Source organism: Vipera ursinii (genome assembly GCF_947247035.1).
Source record: "Vipera ursinii genome assembly, chromosome: 5".
Classification (NCBI taxonomy): Eukaryota; Metazoa; Chordata; class Lepidosauria; order Squamata; family Viperidae; genus Vipera; species Vipera ursinii.
In genome coordinates, this window is record NC_139518.1 from 26,340,762 (window position 1) to 26,357,431 (window position 16,670).

Genomic DNA, 16,670 nt, shown 5'->3' on the forward strand with positions numbered 1-16,670 from the left:
AGCTGCAGAAATCCCACCCCCGTTTGCGTGCCGGCTCGCGTATAGGCACAGAGGATCAAGCGGATGGCGTGGATTGGCTTTCTCAGCCTGTCACTCACAAACTGGACGGTGTTTGCGCACGGCTGGTCGCACGTGACGACTACTGGGGAGGGGTGGGGCTTGAGGGAAGCAGCCACCTCCTGAAGGTTAAGGAGACAAGGAAGATGCAGATGTGTGGAAGGTGGGTAGGCGATTAAGGTTAATTGCGGGTGACTTGGAATTTGTTGTTTCCTCTGTGTCAGAATTTAATTCTGGACTACAATGATAATGAACGTGATTTTTTTTTCTACTGACGGCAATGGTGGCACTTAGACATTGGGCTAAGTGTAGTTTAATCCTAACTTACGGAGTAAAATATAATTGGTAGAATTCATGCAACATATTAAAACTATAAACTGAAGTTGACAAGCGAGATTAGTGAGTGTGCTGGCTGTACTTACACAGCATGCACATCTATGATTGAATCACGTTTCATTGAGTTCAGGGTTCCCTTAATATATAAACAAACCATAGAGGCTGGTTTTGGACAATATTATCAGGCTAAGACATACTTGGTTTTATTAAATAATGACATATATCATTAAGTGATGAGTCGTATTTATTAAATAATAATTAGCTGTATTAAAACATTAAAAATTATCCATAGATTGTGAAATGACTTAGTTCGTATTGCACTAAATCAGTGATGGCGAACCTTTTAGAGACCAAGTGCCTAAACTGCAACCCAAAACCCACTTATGTATCATCGGGTGCTGGGTGGGCATGGCCCATTGGATGGGCATGGCTTCGGTGGTAACAGTAGACTGGGTGGGACTAAAAAATTCAATCAATCAATTCCAACTTTGCGAGATCTTTTTCCCCCCCTGCAAGAAGTTGAAATTGATTGATTGATTGAACCTCTTTTTTGCACAACACAGTGGAGGCCTAAAGCGAAAAGGTTTTATAAAACCTAGCTGAAAGCCTAGGACTTGGGCGATGGTGCGCGTGCCCACAGAGAGGGCTCTACGTGCCACCTGTGGCACGCATGCCATAGGTTCACCACCACGGCACTAAATCATAGCAAGGATTCTGCATATGGCATCACACACTCCCAAATAATATACTGTAATTGTGTCATATAATGTTCTGTATTAATACGGTAAACAACTTAAGAATTTTAACAGTATGCCTTGAACAAATAGGGATTATTATTTTCATCTTCATTATTAAGAACCCCCCCTCCCAGGATATCAAAGATTATAGGGTCATGCTTTTATATGTGAAAGAATGATATACCTTCCATTAAACAATTCCTTCATTTTGTCACAAACTGGGGATTGAAGTACTACAAGTTTGATGAGCATCAGATGGTCAGGGCATTGGAGATAATAAAATTCATTTAGTGATTAAAATATACCTTAAGGGGGGGAAAGATCAATATACTGCAATATTAGTATTCAACAGAGACAGTCATTATTTTGTGAATTATTTTCTATTCAATTAGGAGTTCTCTAACATTTAATGTCGTCTGTGCAATTGTTTGTATACAGTATTTAATTCAGTTCTGTGACATGCTTTTAATGCAAATATATCATTCAGATTATTAAAACAACAACACTATCAAAATGCACACGTGCTAAAGCCATTACAAATTGCACAATATCCTGATATTCCTGTTAGGAAGTATAAGAACAATCTGTTAAGAAGTCATTGCTAGTCTGAGACATAAAGGGCGTTGCTTATCTTTTACAAAATTTGGGGCCCAGGTCCCATAGACATAGGACACAATATTGCTCAAAATGTTCATATGTTAATATCAATAAGACTGACTAAAATATTTTTAATTTCACAGAAGGCAAGCAAACTAAATCATTTCCTGTCATGAGGAAATGGCTGTTGAAAATAAATATTTTCTGTAAAGCAGTATCCAAACAAATATTAGACTGCTTACATATTCTCTTTTTTCTTAGTGGCAGATTAGTGTTCAAGTTGTCTGATATCTTTGCACAGGAATAATTGGTGTCAGCAGACCATGACAGCCACATGCTGGCTTATACACAAAGCTAAAACAACGAGTTTATAAATAAACTGGAGTTGCAAAAAATGGGATTTTTTTTCTTTCTTAATACTGCAGCTCAATGCTTGAGTCATTTTTTGTCCACTAGCAAAAGAATGAAGCAGGAAATGCACAAAAAATTAGCATTGCAAGAAGTTCTATATTCTTGATTTCTTTCTACTTCTCTTTCAGCAACAGGTGGATGCAAATTCTTAGCATTGCTTTGGCTCTTTATGGAGGCAAATGAAAAATCAAAGAAGGGATGATTTGTGATGAATTCTAATAACACACATTTCAGTATTTAAAGCCTTACAATTAATGTTGCAGATCATTAGAATTAGAAATAATGGGGGGAGTAGAAATAAACAAACAAGTTTGTTTTTCATTTCAACAGTGTGTGTGTGTTTTAAATCCCTAAAATACAGAAGAACAGGAAAGTCTGAGAGATGCTCAGGGAAGTGTTTGCAGTTATAGCAATAATTGTGGGTGCTATATCAGGAAGATCTGGCCTATATATTAACAATTTTTTTTAAGTGCAACAAGAATGGTTAGCAAAACAACCCCTGAACATTTGAAAACCAATCATTATTTTGCTCTTTCTGGAGTGCTAATTAGAATGTTTAACTTTCTTGCAAATTTTTCAGTCATTATAATTTTTTTAAAACATTCCTAATCTCATAATGAACGGGTTGAGAGAACATTTGTTGTTTTTATTGATAGGCTTGTTGGGTTTAATTTATTAAAAATAAAGATCATTATAGATCTTGTATTGTTTTAATTGTTTTAAGTGACCAAACTGGGATAATAATCTTAAGAGGATCTTAAGAATGTAAGCGGAAACAGAGAGGGGAAAATGTAGTTCATGCATATTTTATATTAAATAATTATTTTTTTATTTAACTGCATTTTCATTCCACTTTTTAGATAGACAATAGTCTTCCCAACAACAACAAGAAGAATGAGAGAAATCCTGTTATTTGAGTTTCAAATAAAAAAAATAGGATATATAAAGAAATTAGAGTTAAGGGAGGTTGTCCCCCTTCAAACAGCGGGACATCTAGACTTATTGCTGGTATATCAGAATGTAGCAGTGGAAAGGTAGTCAAGGACAGATTTGGTTTCAACTTTCTGGAGGCAAGATGTTCATGAAATCAAAAGGCCAGAAAATATGCTATAAAGTTATACCAGACAATAGGACTTCTTGTTGTTGTTAGCTGCGAAGTCGTGTCCGACCCATCGCGACCCTATGGACAACGTTCCTCCAGGCCTTCCTGTCCTCTACCATCTTCTGGAGTCCATTTAAGCTCACGCCTACTGCTTCAGTGACTCCATCCAGCCACCTCATTCTCTGTCGTCCCCTTCTTTTACTGCCCTCAATCTTTCCCAGCATTAGGCTCTTCTCCAGTGAGTCCTTCCGTCTCATTAGGTGGCCAAAGTATTTGAGTTTTAGCTTCAGGATCTGGCCTTCTAAAGAGCAGTCAGGGTTGATCTCCTCTAGGACTGACCGGTTTGATCGCCTTGTAGTCCAAGGGACTTGCAGGAGTCTTCTCCAGCACCACAGTTCAAAGGCCTCAATTCTTTGGCGCTCAGCCTTTTTTATGGTCCAACTTTCACTGCCGTACATTGCAACTGGGAAGACCATAGCCTTGACTATACGCACTTTTGTTGACAGGGTGATGTCTTTGCTTTTTAGTGTGCTGTCTAGATTTGCCATGGCTTTCCTCCTGAGGAGCAAGCGTCTTTTAATTTCTTGGCTACAGTCCCCATCTGCAGTGATCTTGGAGCCCAAGAAAATAAAATCTGTCACTACCTCCATTAGGACTTACAGAACAGTAATAGCGGTTCCAACAATAAATGGGACCATGAATCAAAATGGTTTCATTCTCAATGTTTCACTTCAATGTTTCTCCAGCAAACTCCAATTCCTGTGGGGGTTTTTTACAGAAAAGGGAAAACAATTGCACTTCCCTTTTTCTCTCATTGAGGGAAGTCAAAACTATTGTGCTTCTGCTGTTATTGTCAACTAGACCATAATAATTTTCAACTCTTTATTGAAGGGAAACCAGACCACAGCAATTTTCTACTCTTTTTACTGAAGGGAAATTTATTAAAGATACGATTTTTGAACTAGAAAATAGAGTATTGTATTTGACACTGTGAGTTCAAACTCGGAAAGTACTAGGGTTGTTAAAATATTTGCATTTGTGATTCACTGATAAGAATAAATATAAAAATAAGTGAATGTAGAAAATGAGGTATTAGATTATTAAATGTACATGGAAAGATGTTTGGCAAAAATCTGATTGAAAGAATATAAAAGATTGCAAGAGGCAACATTTAGAAAGTGTTTTATGCTAGACATTGGTCTGTAAACCATATTTGTGCTTTTTAGTCACTGAGTAATATATGAATGACATAAGACTCATTGTACATTTTCTGCTTCAGAATAAGCCTCTATTATGGAATGTTTTGTGTGAATATAATGTTGAGGGCTGATCGGTGAATTTTTCAGGAACAATATGTAATAATAATAATAAAGTTGGAAGGGACTTTGGAGGCCATCTAGTCCAACCCCCTGCTCAGGCAGGAAACCCTATACCATTTCGGACAAGTGGCTATCCAGTCTTTTCTTGAAAACTTCCAGTGTTGGAGCATTCACGGCTTCTGGAGGCAGGTTGTTCCACTGGTTAATTGTTCTAACTGTCAGGAAGTTTCTCCTTAGTTCTAGGTTGCTTTTCTCCTTGATTAGTTTCCATCCGTTGCTTCTTGTCCTGCCTTCAGGTGCTTTGGAGAATAGCTTGGCTCCCTCTTCTTTGTGGCAGCCCCTGAGATATTGGAACACTGTGTTTGAAGTAAAGTATGTTGAGAGTAAATAAAATGCTTTGTGAATGATTTAGCATTGAGCAGGGAGTAAGAAACTGATGTCCTATGGTTTGCTGAGTGTGTTTATTGATATATGATGTCAGTTTCCCACTTGATAACCAGGGAGGCCCCAAATCTCTTGGCCTTTCAGAAAGCTGTGAAGCCTGGGGTCCTCTCCCAGAATCTTTTTCCTCCTTATAGACATTATAGATATTCATAGATATTTCCTCCTAAAATATTTCCCTTTTCTAAAGGAAACAGTAGAGTACAAGAATATAAAATAGTTATACATTTGTTTTCCCCCTGATTACCTTACTTACGTATTGCTGAAAATCTCAAGCTGTTGCCAGATACCGCTGGTTTCCAAACTAAGCTGGCAAGGCTAGTCACATTAACAGGTTTACAAAGTTGTCATGGTAACACGAGTACAAAGCTTAGATTTCATTACAGAAAGTTTAAAGATTGTTTTGAACAATTAGGTAAACATACTAATTTAAGCCAAGAGATTGTATTTTGTTTGAGCTTAAATAAATATCATTGAGCAAATACTGCTGTATGATTGGCTGGGACCAGGCATATACATGCTGAAATCTTGTTCATGCTTGCCTTGGTCAATACGTGGTTTGAAAGTTTAATCAGGTTTGTAAAGCAAACTTTTTTTTTTCTTTTTAACTCAGCCTATGATCAAATTCTTCTTACTATTTCTCAGATTCCATGGGCTGGCTGCTTCAGAGGATTTTCCAGGGTACCTTTTGCTTTTAAAGATGGACGTGCACGTTTAGACTGGATACTTACAGCACAAAATTGGGAGGTTTTTTTCACCTCTTTTGTGGTAAGATGAGGCTTATTAAAGACATTTGAAGAATTCAAATAACATCTTTCAAAATGAGAATATTTGTCGCTTTTGAAGGACTCTGTGAGTCTTTTGATATTTCACCAGAGAATACTGTGCAAGATGTAAAACTGATGATAAAGGTAAGAACTTGAACTTTTATCAAATTGCTTTCTTTTTAGAACTTTTGACTTTCTGTCCATGTGAAAAATTGAAATCAGTAATAAAATTCACTGCCAAAATGAAGAGAAATCTCTTTTACGGCATATACAAAGCTTTTTGTGAAACAAGGAACTGTTGTTACCATGCTTCCTGTAAGCTTTTTGTTTAAGTTGCTATCACTAAGTTACATGAAACTAGAATTATCTTAGGACTTCTTTTTTCCCTTTTTGAGCAGTTACTTTCTAGAAAATTAGCCTGCAAATAATTTGAAAACTCTCTCAACATACATTATATGGGAGAGTTGTTTGTGTTGATTGAATGTGAGAGGTTAAAAAAGAAAAAAAATAACTAGTAACACAAGCTACATGAGTAGCATATTTACACAGAATTCATTGGAGCTGAAGTACATAAGGAACCTAAGGATTCCTGTGCTTTTGATTTAGTATTATTTCCTTTAATTGCAGAATACAAACCAGATAGGGAAAGCATGCAGAACTTGGCTCTTGGGATTTTTTTTTCAACTCCTTAATAATAGCCCTGCTCTTAGTCATGTGAGAAAGCAGACTTAGAATGGAACAGTCAGCAGCATTCTGAGCAACTACCCAATTTTATTTATTTATTAATGCTTCTCTTAGAGAAATACACTGAAGGATTTTTTTTTCCTACATGTTTTTCTCTGCAGCCCCCCAATCTTGATTTGACCTGATTTCAAACTCAATTTTTTTTTCCAGATTCTTCCCACCAAATTTTCTCTTGTTCTATTCCAGAGGTCCTTAACCTTTGGGGCACCAGGGACCCATTCCATGGACAGAGGTTTTTCCGCAGACCGGAGGGTGTGCGGTTTTGTGTGCTGCCTGCATCCCACGGATGGGGCTTTGCTTGTTTGTGCGGCCCGGTTGCTGACATGCCATGGCCTGGTACCGGTCCATGGACCAGGGGTTGGGGAATCCCTGTTCTATTCAGTTTTTGCAGTTACCTCGTTGATAAACATAAAAACAGATGAGCAAAGTCCTGAGCCAATTTCTAACATTCTGTTGGGTTGAAAAGAATAGAAAAGTAAAACGCCATCTTTTTCATCTTCATAATTTATTATGCCACCATTAAACTTATATCAATATGTGTGAACATGGCATAGCAAAATAGCTGCATACAAAGAATATGCACACTCTGCATTCCTTTTAACATGTTTACTGATGCCGTATTAAATTCAAAGGGATTCCCTATGAAGGAAATGTAAGGGCTGAAACTAGCAAGGAAGGGACCATACACTTCTCAAGCTGGAGAGAATAATTATGGAAACATATCTCAACTGCAGCTGCTTTCCGTGACCTTGAAGAGAATGCCACAAAAGGTAGAATGAAAAGAAATCAAGGACTTAAACCTGGAGTATAGAACACACACACACACACACACACTTTAACTGATGTGAATTGCAGATTTTTTTGTTTGTTAATGACTCTTTTTTTCTGCAGAAAAACTATTTATTACACCATGAAGGCTCTGCTGTAGCTACACAGTAGAATTTAGAGAAGCCTGACTGTGGGCATAGGATTGCAACTAAAACAACTCAGTCTTATGTAACTTAACTTTACTTATAGAATAGTAGAAACCATTGAGTAAAAAAAACCAGATTTAAAACAGAGTGCATATAAAAAAAATTCAGACCATTAATATTACCAGAACAGAGCCTGGTGCTAAGATGCTCCGCACAGAAACAACAAGAGTACAGGATCTGGTACTGCACCTTCCACTGCAAGTACAATGGGACCATTCAGATTGATTCCAATGCAAGAGCAGAAATCATTTGTTGTTACTGATTCAAATTTTTAGCTAAATACTTTGTGGTCATAGAATATTATTCAGAGAATTTTGGAGACAGAGCAGAACTGGTAAGCATATGGGATTCTTCACAGAATCCATTGTAATCCACTGTAAACTGCTGGCCAGTTTATCTTGCAGAAGATGTTAAACTGTCTATTGCAACATACATCCTTGCTTGCATTATACTATTTATCAGAGGGCACGTAAAGGGAAATGCATGTTAAATCAAGCACTGGAATAACTGTGCCACAGAGCTGATATGAAAAATCCTGCCTCATCAAGTAATTTTAAGCAAACCTCTTTGGTTTAATGGTAAACTGAGAGGTCCAGGGTGCTCTCTGAGCTTTTGTTTTCTTGCAGACATTTCATTACCCAAACTAGGTAACATCATCGGTACTAGTAAGGAGTGTGGTTTGCTGTCAGTTTATATTAATGGTAAATTATTTGGGGCAGTAAACTAAGAAGAACAGCAGTATCGAAATAATGTTAAATCTTAACCAAACGTATAACCTCTTGGCACTTTGTAAAACAAGACTAGGGAATCCTATAACTTGCTGAGCTACAACTCTTGGTATTTCTAAAAATTAGTAACAAAATCTGTGTATGGCAGGCATAGTTATTTTATGCCGTTGCTCAAGGTCCATGTTTCTCATACAGATAAACCAGGGTTTTTTTATAAGTACCTTATACCAAAACAAAGCACTGATTTATCTAGCTTAATATTTGCATTCACCTTCTTCAAATCCTTGCCCTTTGAATGCATTGGACTTTAACTTCTACATGGGATGTTGTGTAGGATAATGGAAACTGAGGTCTAGTGCAGGAGTCCCCAAACCACGGTCCGTGGGCCACTACCGGGTTGTGACCTCCTGGCCATCAGACCGTAGAACTGGCTGGCCAATGCATGTACTCACTCCTCACTCATGCTAGCGCTGTTGCCCCTATGCAAATGAGGTGCAGTGTGGCAAAAATGAGGCACCATGCGGCAAAAACGGGGCACTGCCGCTATGCAAATGGGGTGCCGTGCAGTGCAAAAACGCGGCACCGTGCAGCGTGAAAATGGAGCACTACGTCAGCGCGAAAACAGGGTGGTGCTAGTGAGTGTCACGCAGGCACTAGCTCCGCCCCATTTGCATCGCACATGCTCATGGCCCCGATTGTGTGTGTGTGCGCGCACACACACATATGCATAAAATGCTTCCCCCCCTCCCTTTCCCTCAGGTCCACCAACCGAGAAAGGTTGGAGAGCTCTGGTCTAGTCGCAATAGAGAGTGACAGATTGAAGGAAACTGGTTCACACTGACTGATAGTTGTTCTCCATAATTTTAGAAAAGGGTTCTTCAACTCTACATTTAGATGCCAGGGATAGAGCCTAAACATTCCATATGTCAACCATAGCCCTGTTACTGAGTTCCAACCCTTCCCCATAGTTTCTACAACTATGGCTATTGAATGATAACTTGGATAGTACCTTAAACTTTTAGTGTCTATGTTTTTTTTTATTAAAAAATCTGTTTTCTTCTGTTAAGGATTATTTTCATGTTCCACTTTCTGAAGACAAAAAAGGCAGGAGATACTTGGAGCTGATATATGCAGGAGCAGTGCTAAAGGACAACTGGGTACTTGCTGATGTAGGCATTACAGTTTCTTCCTCAATTAAATGTGTCATCAAGGTATGATTTTAAAAGAACAAAAAGGCTGCCTAATACTGTACAGTTAATAACAAATTGTTATCTACTGTAACAAATTGTAAGATAAACCTTACTGCCTTATGTGAAGGACATTTCTTGCACATACATTCAAAATTGCCTTCCTCAAACCAATGTCCACCAAATATTTGGACTTTATGACTAGGAGTTTTAATTATAAATGTAGAAATGTAGTGTTGTAGTTCAACAAATCTAAGGGGAACTAACTTATTGAAGTCGAGTCATATACATTATGTTTTTTATTCATCAATATTGTTTTCTCCACCAGGAAGAAGACAAGCCAATTTTCTATGTATACAATGCGGTCACTCATGAAAAATTGCCCATAATGGGAAGGATTTATCTTCTTTCATCAAAGGTCTCAGAGCTGAAAACTTTAGTGACCTTGAAATGTGGTTTTCCAAGTAGCATTTATTGTCTCAGGACTCCAGAGGGCAGGGAGATGTTTGACTGCAATACTCTGAACAATTATCAGTTAGATATAGGTATAAGACTGTTTGTGTATTATATCTGTTTTAGTTGATAAGTATAGGACCTTCACATCTTATCTACGTTACTCAGAATTGTAGTCTAGATGTCTTTATCTCAGATGGTTTATGAGTCACAGTGAATCTAAAGTAAGCTATTTCTGATTAGCCATATACAGAACTATATTATAAGAAATATTTACAATTTTACTGAGAGAAAATGAAATAAGTCGTCATATTTGGCAATGCCATATTACTGTCTTTTCAAATCCTAATACCCGCACATGATTGACTATTTAAAAATGTTAGAACATAAGCAACTAGTAAGCAATTAAAACTGGACATTTACTTATGAGTAGATTTTAGAGGGATATTGTTATTAATTTTAGTGTTAGTACTTTGTATGTATCTATGTTAAAGGGGAGTTAAAGCACATTATGAATTTGGTTAATTTTATATTATGGATAATTTTTAGTTAGAATATGATTATTATATCTATAACCCTGTATTTAGCTCTGGGAAGCGGGGGTGGGGAAGGGGGGTGGTTTGGGGTGGGTGGGTTTTGGGGATATGTATTGTAAAAAATTTTTTTGTAAAACTTTAATAAAAAAAATAAAACTGGACATTGTGAAGGATGTTTATAGTTAAATAATTTAGCTATTCTTCAGAATTAATATTGATTCAGTTTCACATTGTCTCCATAATACTATGTAAATAAGTCCTTTTCTAAATCTAAACTTCACTTTTCCTGCTATAGTTCATGTGAATTTTTTTAGCTTCTCTGCTACTATAGATATTAAAATCTAGTACTCCAGAAGAGAATGAGTGGTACCTTCTAGCCAACAAAGATAGAAGCAAAACTAAATAACAATGTTTTCTGTTAACAGGCACAACTCTTCATTTGGATGTTTGGGATGGATGGAGAGAATTCTTGACCAGCTGTATCCTAGGAAGCAAACTCAAGATCCAGTACTATCTGTCAAAGGAAGAACCAATACTCAGGTATGAAGATTCAACATACACTTTTCAAAATTCAGTTTTATTTTAGATGAGAACATTTATTCCAAGATAGTCATTAAGTGGTGAGAACTGAAGGATAGAGGGAATAGATGGAAAGAAAGTGAAAGTTAAAATCAAGAAGGTCAAATCTTCTATTGCAAGACTGTACCTATGTTGCCTTTGCTGCATTGGTTACAATAGGCTTCCAAGACCATTTTACAGGGAGTGCAGAATTATTAGGCAAATGAGTATTTTGACCACATCATCCTCTTTATGCATGTTGTCTTACTCCAAGCTGTATAGGCTCGAAAGCCTACTACCAATTAAGCATATTAGGTGATGTGCATCTCTGTAATGAGAAGGGGTGTGGTCTAATGACATCAACACCCTGTATCAGGTGTGCATAATTATTAGGCAACTTCCTTTCCTTTGGCAAAATGGGTCAAAAGAAGGACTTGACAGGCTCAGAAAAGTCAAAAATAGTGAGATATCTTGCAGAGGGATGCAGCACTCTTAAAATTGCAAAGCTTCTGAAGCGTGATCATCGAACAATCAAGCGTTTCATTCAAAATAGTCAACAGGGTCGCAAGAAGCGTGTGGAGAAACCAAGGTGCAAAATAACTGCCCATGAACTGAGAAAAGTCAAGCGTGCAGCTGCCAAGATGCCACTTGCCACCAGTTTGGCCATATTTCAGAGCTGCAACATCACTGGAGTGCCCAAAAGCACAAGGTGTGCAATACTCAGAGACATGGCCAAGGTAAGAAAGGCTGAAAGACGACCACCACTGAACAAGACACACAAGCTGAAACGTCAAGACTGGGCCAAGAAATATCTCAAGACTGATTTTTCTAAGGTTTTATGGACTGATGAAATGAGAGTGAGTCTTGATGGGCCAGATGGATGGGCCCGTGGCTGGATTGGTAAAGGGCAGAGAGCTCCAGTCCGACTCAGACGCCAGCAAGGTGGAGGTGGAGTACTGGTTTGGGCTGGTATCATCAAAGATGAGCTTGTGGGGCCTTTTCGGGTTGAGGATGGAGTCAAGCTCAACTCCCAGTCCTACTGCCAGTTTCTGGAAGACACCTTCTTCAAGCAGTGGTACAGGAAGAAGTCTGCATCCTTCAAGAAAAACATGATTTTCATGCAGGACAATGCTCCATCACACGCGTCCAAGTACTCCACAGCGTGGCTGGCAAGAAAGGGTATAAAAGAAGGAAATCTAATGACATGGCCTCCTTGTTCACCTGATCTGAACCCCATTGAGAACCTGTGGTCCATCATCAAATGTGAGATTTACAAGGAGGGAAAACAGTACACCTCTCTGAACAGTGTCTGGGAGGCTGTGGTTGCTGCTGCACGCAATGTTGATGGTGAACAGATCAAAACACTGACAGAATCCATGGATGGCAGGCTTTTGAGTGTCCTTGCAAAGAAAGGTGGCTATATTGGTCACTGATTTGTTTTTGTTATGTTTTTGAATGTCAGAAATGTATATTTGTGAATGTTGAGATATTATATTGGTTTCACTGGTAAAAATAAATAATTGAAATGGGTATATATTTGTTTTTTGTTAAGTTGCATAATAATTATGCACAGTAATAGTCACCTGCACACACAGATATCCCCCTAAAATAGCTATAACTAAAAACAAACTAAAAACTACTTCCAAAAATATTCAGCTTTGATATTAATGAGTTTTTTGGGTTCATTGAGAACATGGTTGTTGTTCAATAATAAAATTAATCCTCAAAAATACAACTTGCCTAATAATTCTGCACTCCCTGTAGAGTGCTGGTTGTTACTTATTAACCATAGTGCTGGGTAACATCAGCGACTCTTTATGTAAATGCATACTGACTTCTCTACTGTAATTGTGATTACACATGATTTTGGAAATGCTATACCAATTTTTTTTGTACATACTTCCTTTCAGATATCAAAAGAAAGTAGCTCTTTACATGGCAGCCTTTTTCGGACACCTTCAGGTTTCAACTTGGCTCCTGAAAAAGGGAGTGAAGCCCACTGAAACAATAGGTGTGCATCCTTATCGTGAATGGTGCCAGGAAGATGATCATTCCAACAACATGAAAAGTCCCGTTCATGCAGCTGCAGAAGCAGGCCAACTTATGATACTGAAAGCATTTGTTAATTACAGTGCCTTATCCCTTGAATGTCAAAATTCTGCAGGGCAGACTCCATTGCAGCTATGTATCCAGCACAGACATAAAGATTGTGTATTGTATTTAGTCACCAAGCTATGGTCAGTGGTTTCTTATCCTACATTCTCTCTGCCCATGAAAATCTATATTAAGTTAAAGTTGTGGCTTCTTAAATCTCAGAATAATATCTATTCAACCAAGAAGTGCAACCCTGCTGCAGTCTTCAGAACACGAGTTGGGGATGTTGTCTTTGTGGATGGTTTCACAAAAACAGAAATGACCTCCAGAGGTTTTTGCTCAGCCATGATCAAACATGCCAGCAGCAGAGGTTGCACGCTGCCAGATTTAAATAATCGCTTTCAACATGAGCAATCTTGGTACCATTTGACCATATCTGATATGTACCTCAAAGAGAAAAATGTTAGATTTCCTCCAGTGGCAGGTGCAAAGAAGAGAGGTAACAAAGACAGACACTGCCAAAAAAGGAAGCCTAGGAAGAAGAACACACGGCTTAGTGAAGAATATATGGACCAAAATATGTGTTTAGCAAGAGTTCCTCTACCTTCTAATTCTGTCCTCAAGCCAGCTTATTACTATTCCATACCTAATGTAGAGTTTCTGCTAAATCCTTCTCTGGAGTCATTTTCAAAATACTGTGGAAGAACTCCAAGAGAGAATGCAATCTACTGCTTAGCTATAGCCAGGTATGTATCAGTCTTTATTCAAAAATACATGTTAGAAACTGGCATCAGAAGTTGTTATTTTTTCTTGGGGAGACCTTATGCTTCCATTCCCAGTCTTAAAAGAGATGCCTCTATCCCAAAACTAAGCTGGAAAACGTGTGGCAAAAATAGTGATTTGTTGCCATAATTGACAATGTGATTTCACAGGGCCAGGGGGCATCAACCCAAATGTTGAGAGGCCTGCATGTAGACTATAGTCTACCTAGCCTTGGGCTTTTTTCTGTGACATAAGTATTCAGAACATTTTACAAATGATACAGTTTACCACGTCACCTGTTTGACCTGGGGTAAAGGTAAATAAATGGGTATCATTAGCATGCTGATGATACAAGAACCTATGTGACAGGTTATCTGTTCCAGCTGCTTCATGTAGATGTTAAAAAGAATGAGGAGTGCTTCATAATTAACCATCGTGTATTATTACCAATTACAATTATCGTTTGGAGGAGCTGCTGAAAAACTAAACATTCTGATGAACAGATACTGCCATCAAGTGGCAACAGTAATTTCAGTAAACTATAACCACCTTAGAAAGGAGTGGGAGAATCTGGTCAATGCTGAGCAAGTTGATTTTAGCTGATTTGCAGAATCATGAAATATATTTTTAAAAAACTATTAAATAGTGTGGATTGTCCTCTCCTGAAAAAATATTTTTTGATCCACTTCATTAGGCAACATCTCTGTCAAGTTTCCAACATTCTCTAGGGAGAAGCTTCTGAGAAGAGGTTAGGGAATCAAATACAGAGGATGGATTAGTTTTTACTGTTCAGTGCAGTATGTCAAATCCAAAAATACATTAATTTAGCAACCAATTTAATTTATACACACACACACATATTGAGGGGGCACGATAGCTCAGCAGTTAAAGACTGAGCTTGTCAGCTGGAAAGCTGAAAGCTGGGTATGCAACAGGGTGAGATCTTGTTACTGGCTCCAGCTCCTACCCATCTAGCAGTTCAAAAGCATGCAAATGCAAATAAATAGGTACCACTTCAGTGTGAGGGTAACCTTTACCTTTATATACTGTCTATTTATCAAACAATGCAAATCACAGTAACCAGCTGTATCTTTCAACATGAGCATAAATAACATATCACAGAGTGGAGTTTTCTCCCAGGTACCTATCTTTATTTTCAGAGTATGTTTTCTCTTAATGTGTAGTAGGAGTCCAGACTCAACATTTTGTGTGTATTTATAATTAATTGATACCTTGTATGTGGCCACAAAGTAACAAATGTCTATGTCTTTTATTGCAGTGAATTTAAAGAGAAGCCTTGGCTGCAACAATTGGACATTGCAAGAACCCTAGCTAGAAAAAGTGTATGTAACCCTACATACTAAGAAGACTCAGATGAAATAGACTATATAATAGAGAGACTAACCAAAAAGGTTTACAGATACAAGGCATCTTGTATTGTTGCTATCTTAATACATATACTGAGAATACTGGAATATTCCCTTTTCCACTCCTTCCAATGCCTTTGAAATGCCATTCACATTCCAAAAGGATTAAGCATAACAAAAGGTTTATATAAATATGAAGCGGTAACACATGATTTTTGAACGTTTTGGATGGCTCCTATTGGGGATTCTTTAAACAGAAACATTGTAGGCAATCTGCACACTAATTTTTCTGAAGCTCCATCTGAAGCAATGGCACTGAAATGGAATGGGTTGGAGACTTTGAGAAAGATGAGGGCGAAGGTTCGTTCTCCGAGCTTGTGGGATGATTTCCGAACATTTTGTTACCTGGTTGATAACATGTTCAGCAGGGTTTAGAGGATGGAAGTGCCAGTGTTCATCTGTTTATATTCTCTTTAACTTATAAACAGAAGAACACTGACCCTAAACTGAAGATGTTACCTAGCCTGGTAACAAAACATTTGGAAACCAACTCACAAGCTTGGAGAACAAATTTTCACCCTCATCCTATACCCGAGCTACAGATATTTGTCACTATTGCAAACCTTGAGAAAGATTGTGGTGGGCAAAGAAGTTGGTATTAAAAATAATCTTAGCTTACATATTATGCGGATGAAAATATTTTGCATGTCAAAAAGTACTATCATCCTAACTTGAAGAGTGATTGATAAGTCTGAATTCTACTATAATGCCATTCCCAAATTAGTCAGATATAATTGATCCTAATTTATAAAACATTTTTGATGCTTTTGAAATGTATTTTTGCTACTTCTTAGAATTCATATGTTCCTATTAAATCATTATTGACATATCATTTATCTTTTTGTACTAATTTACTGAGTTGAATCTACTTGGAGAGCAATAAGTTATAGCAGTTATGGGGGTGAGGCGAGATATGCTGGAACATTATTGCCACAAACATTGCTATTTCTATGACCTCTTACAGCAAGAGACAAAGGAAAATCTAATACGTGAGAGCTGGAAGTTCACTTATTCCATTTCCAAGATGTTGTATATTTTCCCTTTTTTGCTGCCATTAAAGCTAATTCATGAAATTCTACAGCATGTGAATTGCTTTCATGGTCATGTATTGTTATTTAAGGGTTTAATATGACTCGAGTATGCTATCATTGGAGGGATGGAGATCTGACTGAACAATAATACCCAAAGTATGCATATCAATGTCTCTTTGTCATTTGAAAACTTTTATTTAATAATAATAATAATAATAATAATAATAATAATAATAATAATAATAATATAAAGTTGGAAGGGACCTTGGAGGTCATCTAGTCCAACCCCCTGCTCAGTCAGGAAACCCTATACCATTTCAGGCAAATGGCTGTCCAGTCTCTTCTTAAAAACCTCCAGTGTTGGAGCATTCACCACCTCTGGAGGCAGGTTGTTCCACTGGTTAGTTGT

General features: G+C 37.7%; 1 protein-coding gene across 1 annotated transcript; it reads left to right on the top strand.

The window, feature by feature from the left end:
• The first annotated feature begins 5,683 nt into the window (after positions 1 to 5,683).
• Positions 5,684 to 16,303, top strand: ANKUB1 (ankyrin repeat and ubiquitin domain containing 1). Its single transcript, XM_083365076.1, has 6 exons — positions 5,684 to 5,911; positions 9,281 to 9,424; positions 9,729 to 9,945; positions 10,815 to 10,929; positions 12,858 to 13,787; positions 15,083 to 16,303. Exons 1-6 carry the CDS (start codon positions 5,822 to 5,824, stop codon positions 15,165 to 15,167), a joined length of 1,581 nt encoding a protein of 526 aa, XP_083221202.1. The 5' UTR covers positions 5,684 to 5,821; the 3' UTR covers positions 15,168 to 16,303.
• Positions 16,304 to 16,670: the final 367 nt, after the last annotated feature.

Excerpts from the sequence above, each read along its gene's own strand:
- ANKUB1 (XM_083365076.1), top strand. The coding sequence starts at position 5,822 with ATGAGAATATTTGTCGCTTTTGAAGGACTCTGTGAGTCTTTTGATATT. Across the intron at positions 9,425-9,728 it reads CAATTAAATGTGTCATCAAG|GAAGAAGACAAGCCAATTTT; the intron begins GTATGATTTTAA and ends TTTCTCCACCAG. Across the intron at positions 9,946-10,814 it reads CAATTATCAGTTAGATATAG|GCACAACTCTTCATTTGGAT; the intron begins GTATAAGACTGT and ends TTCTGTTAACAG.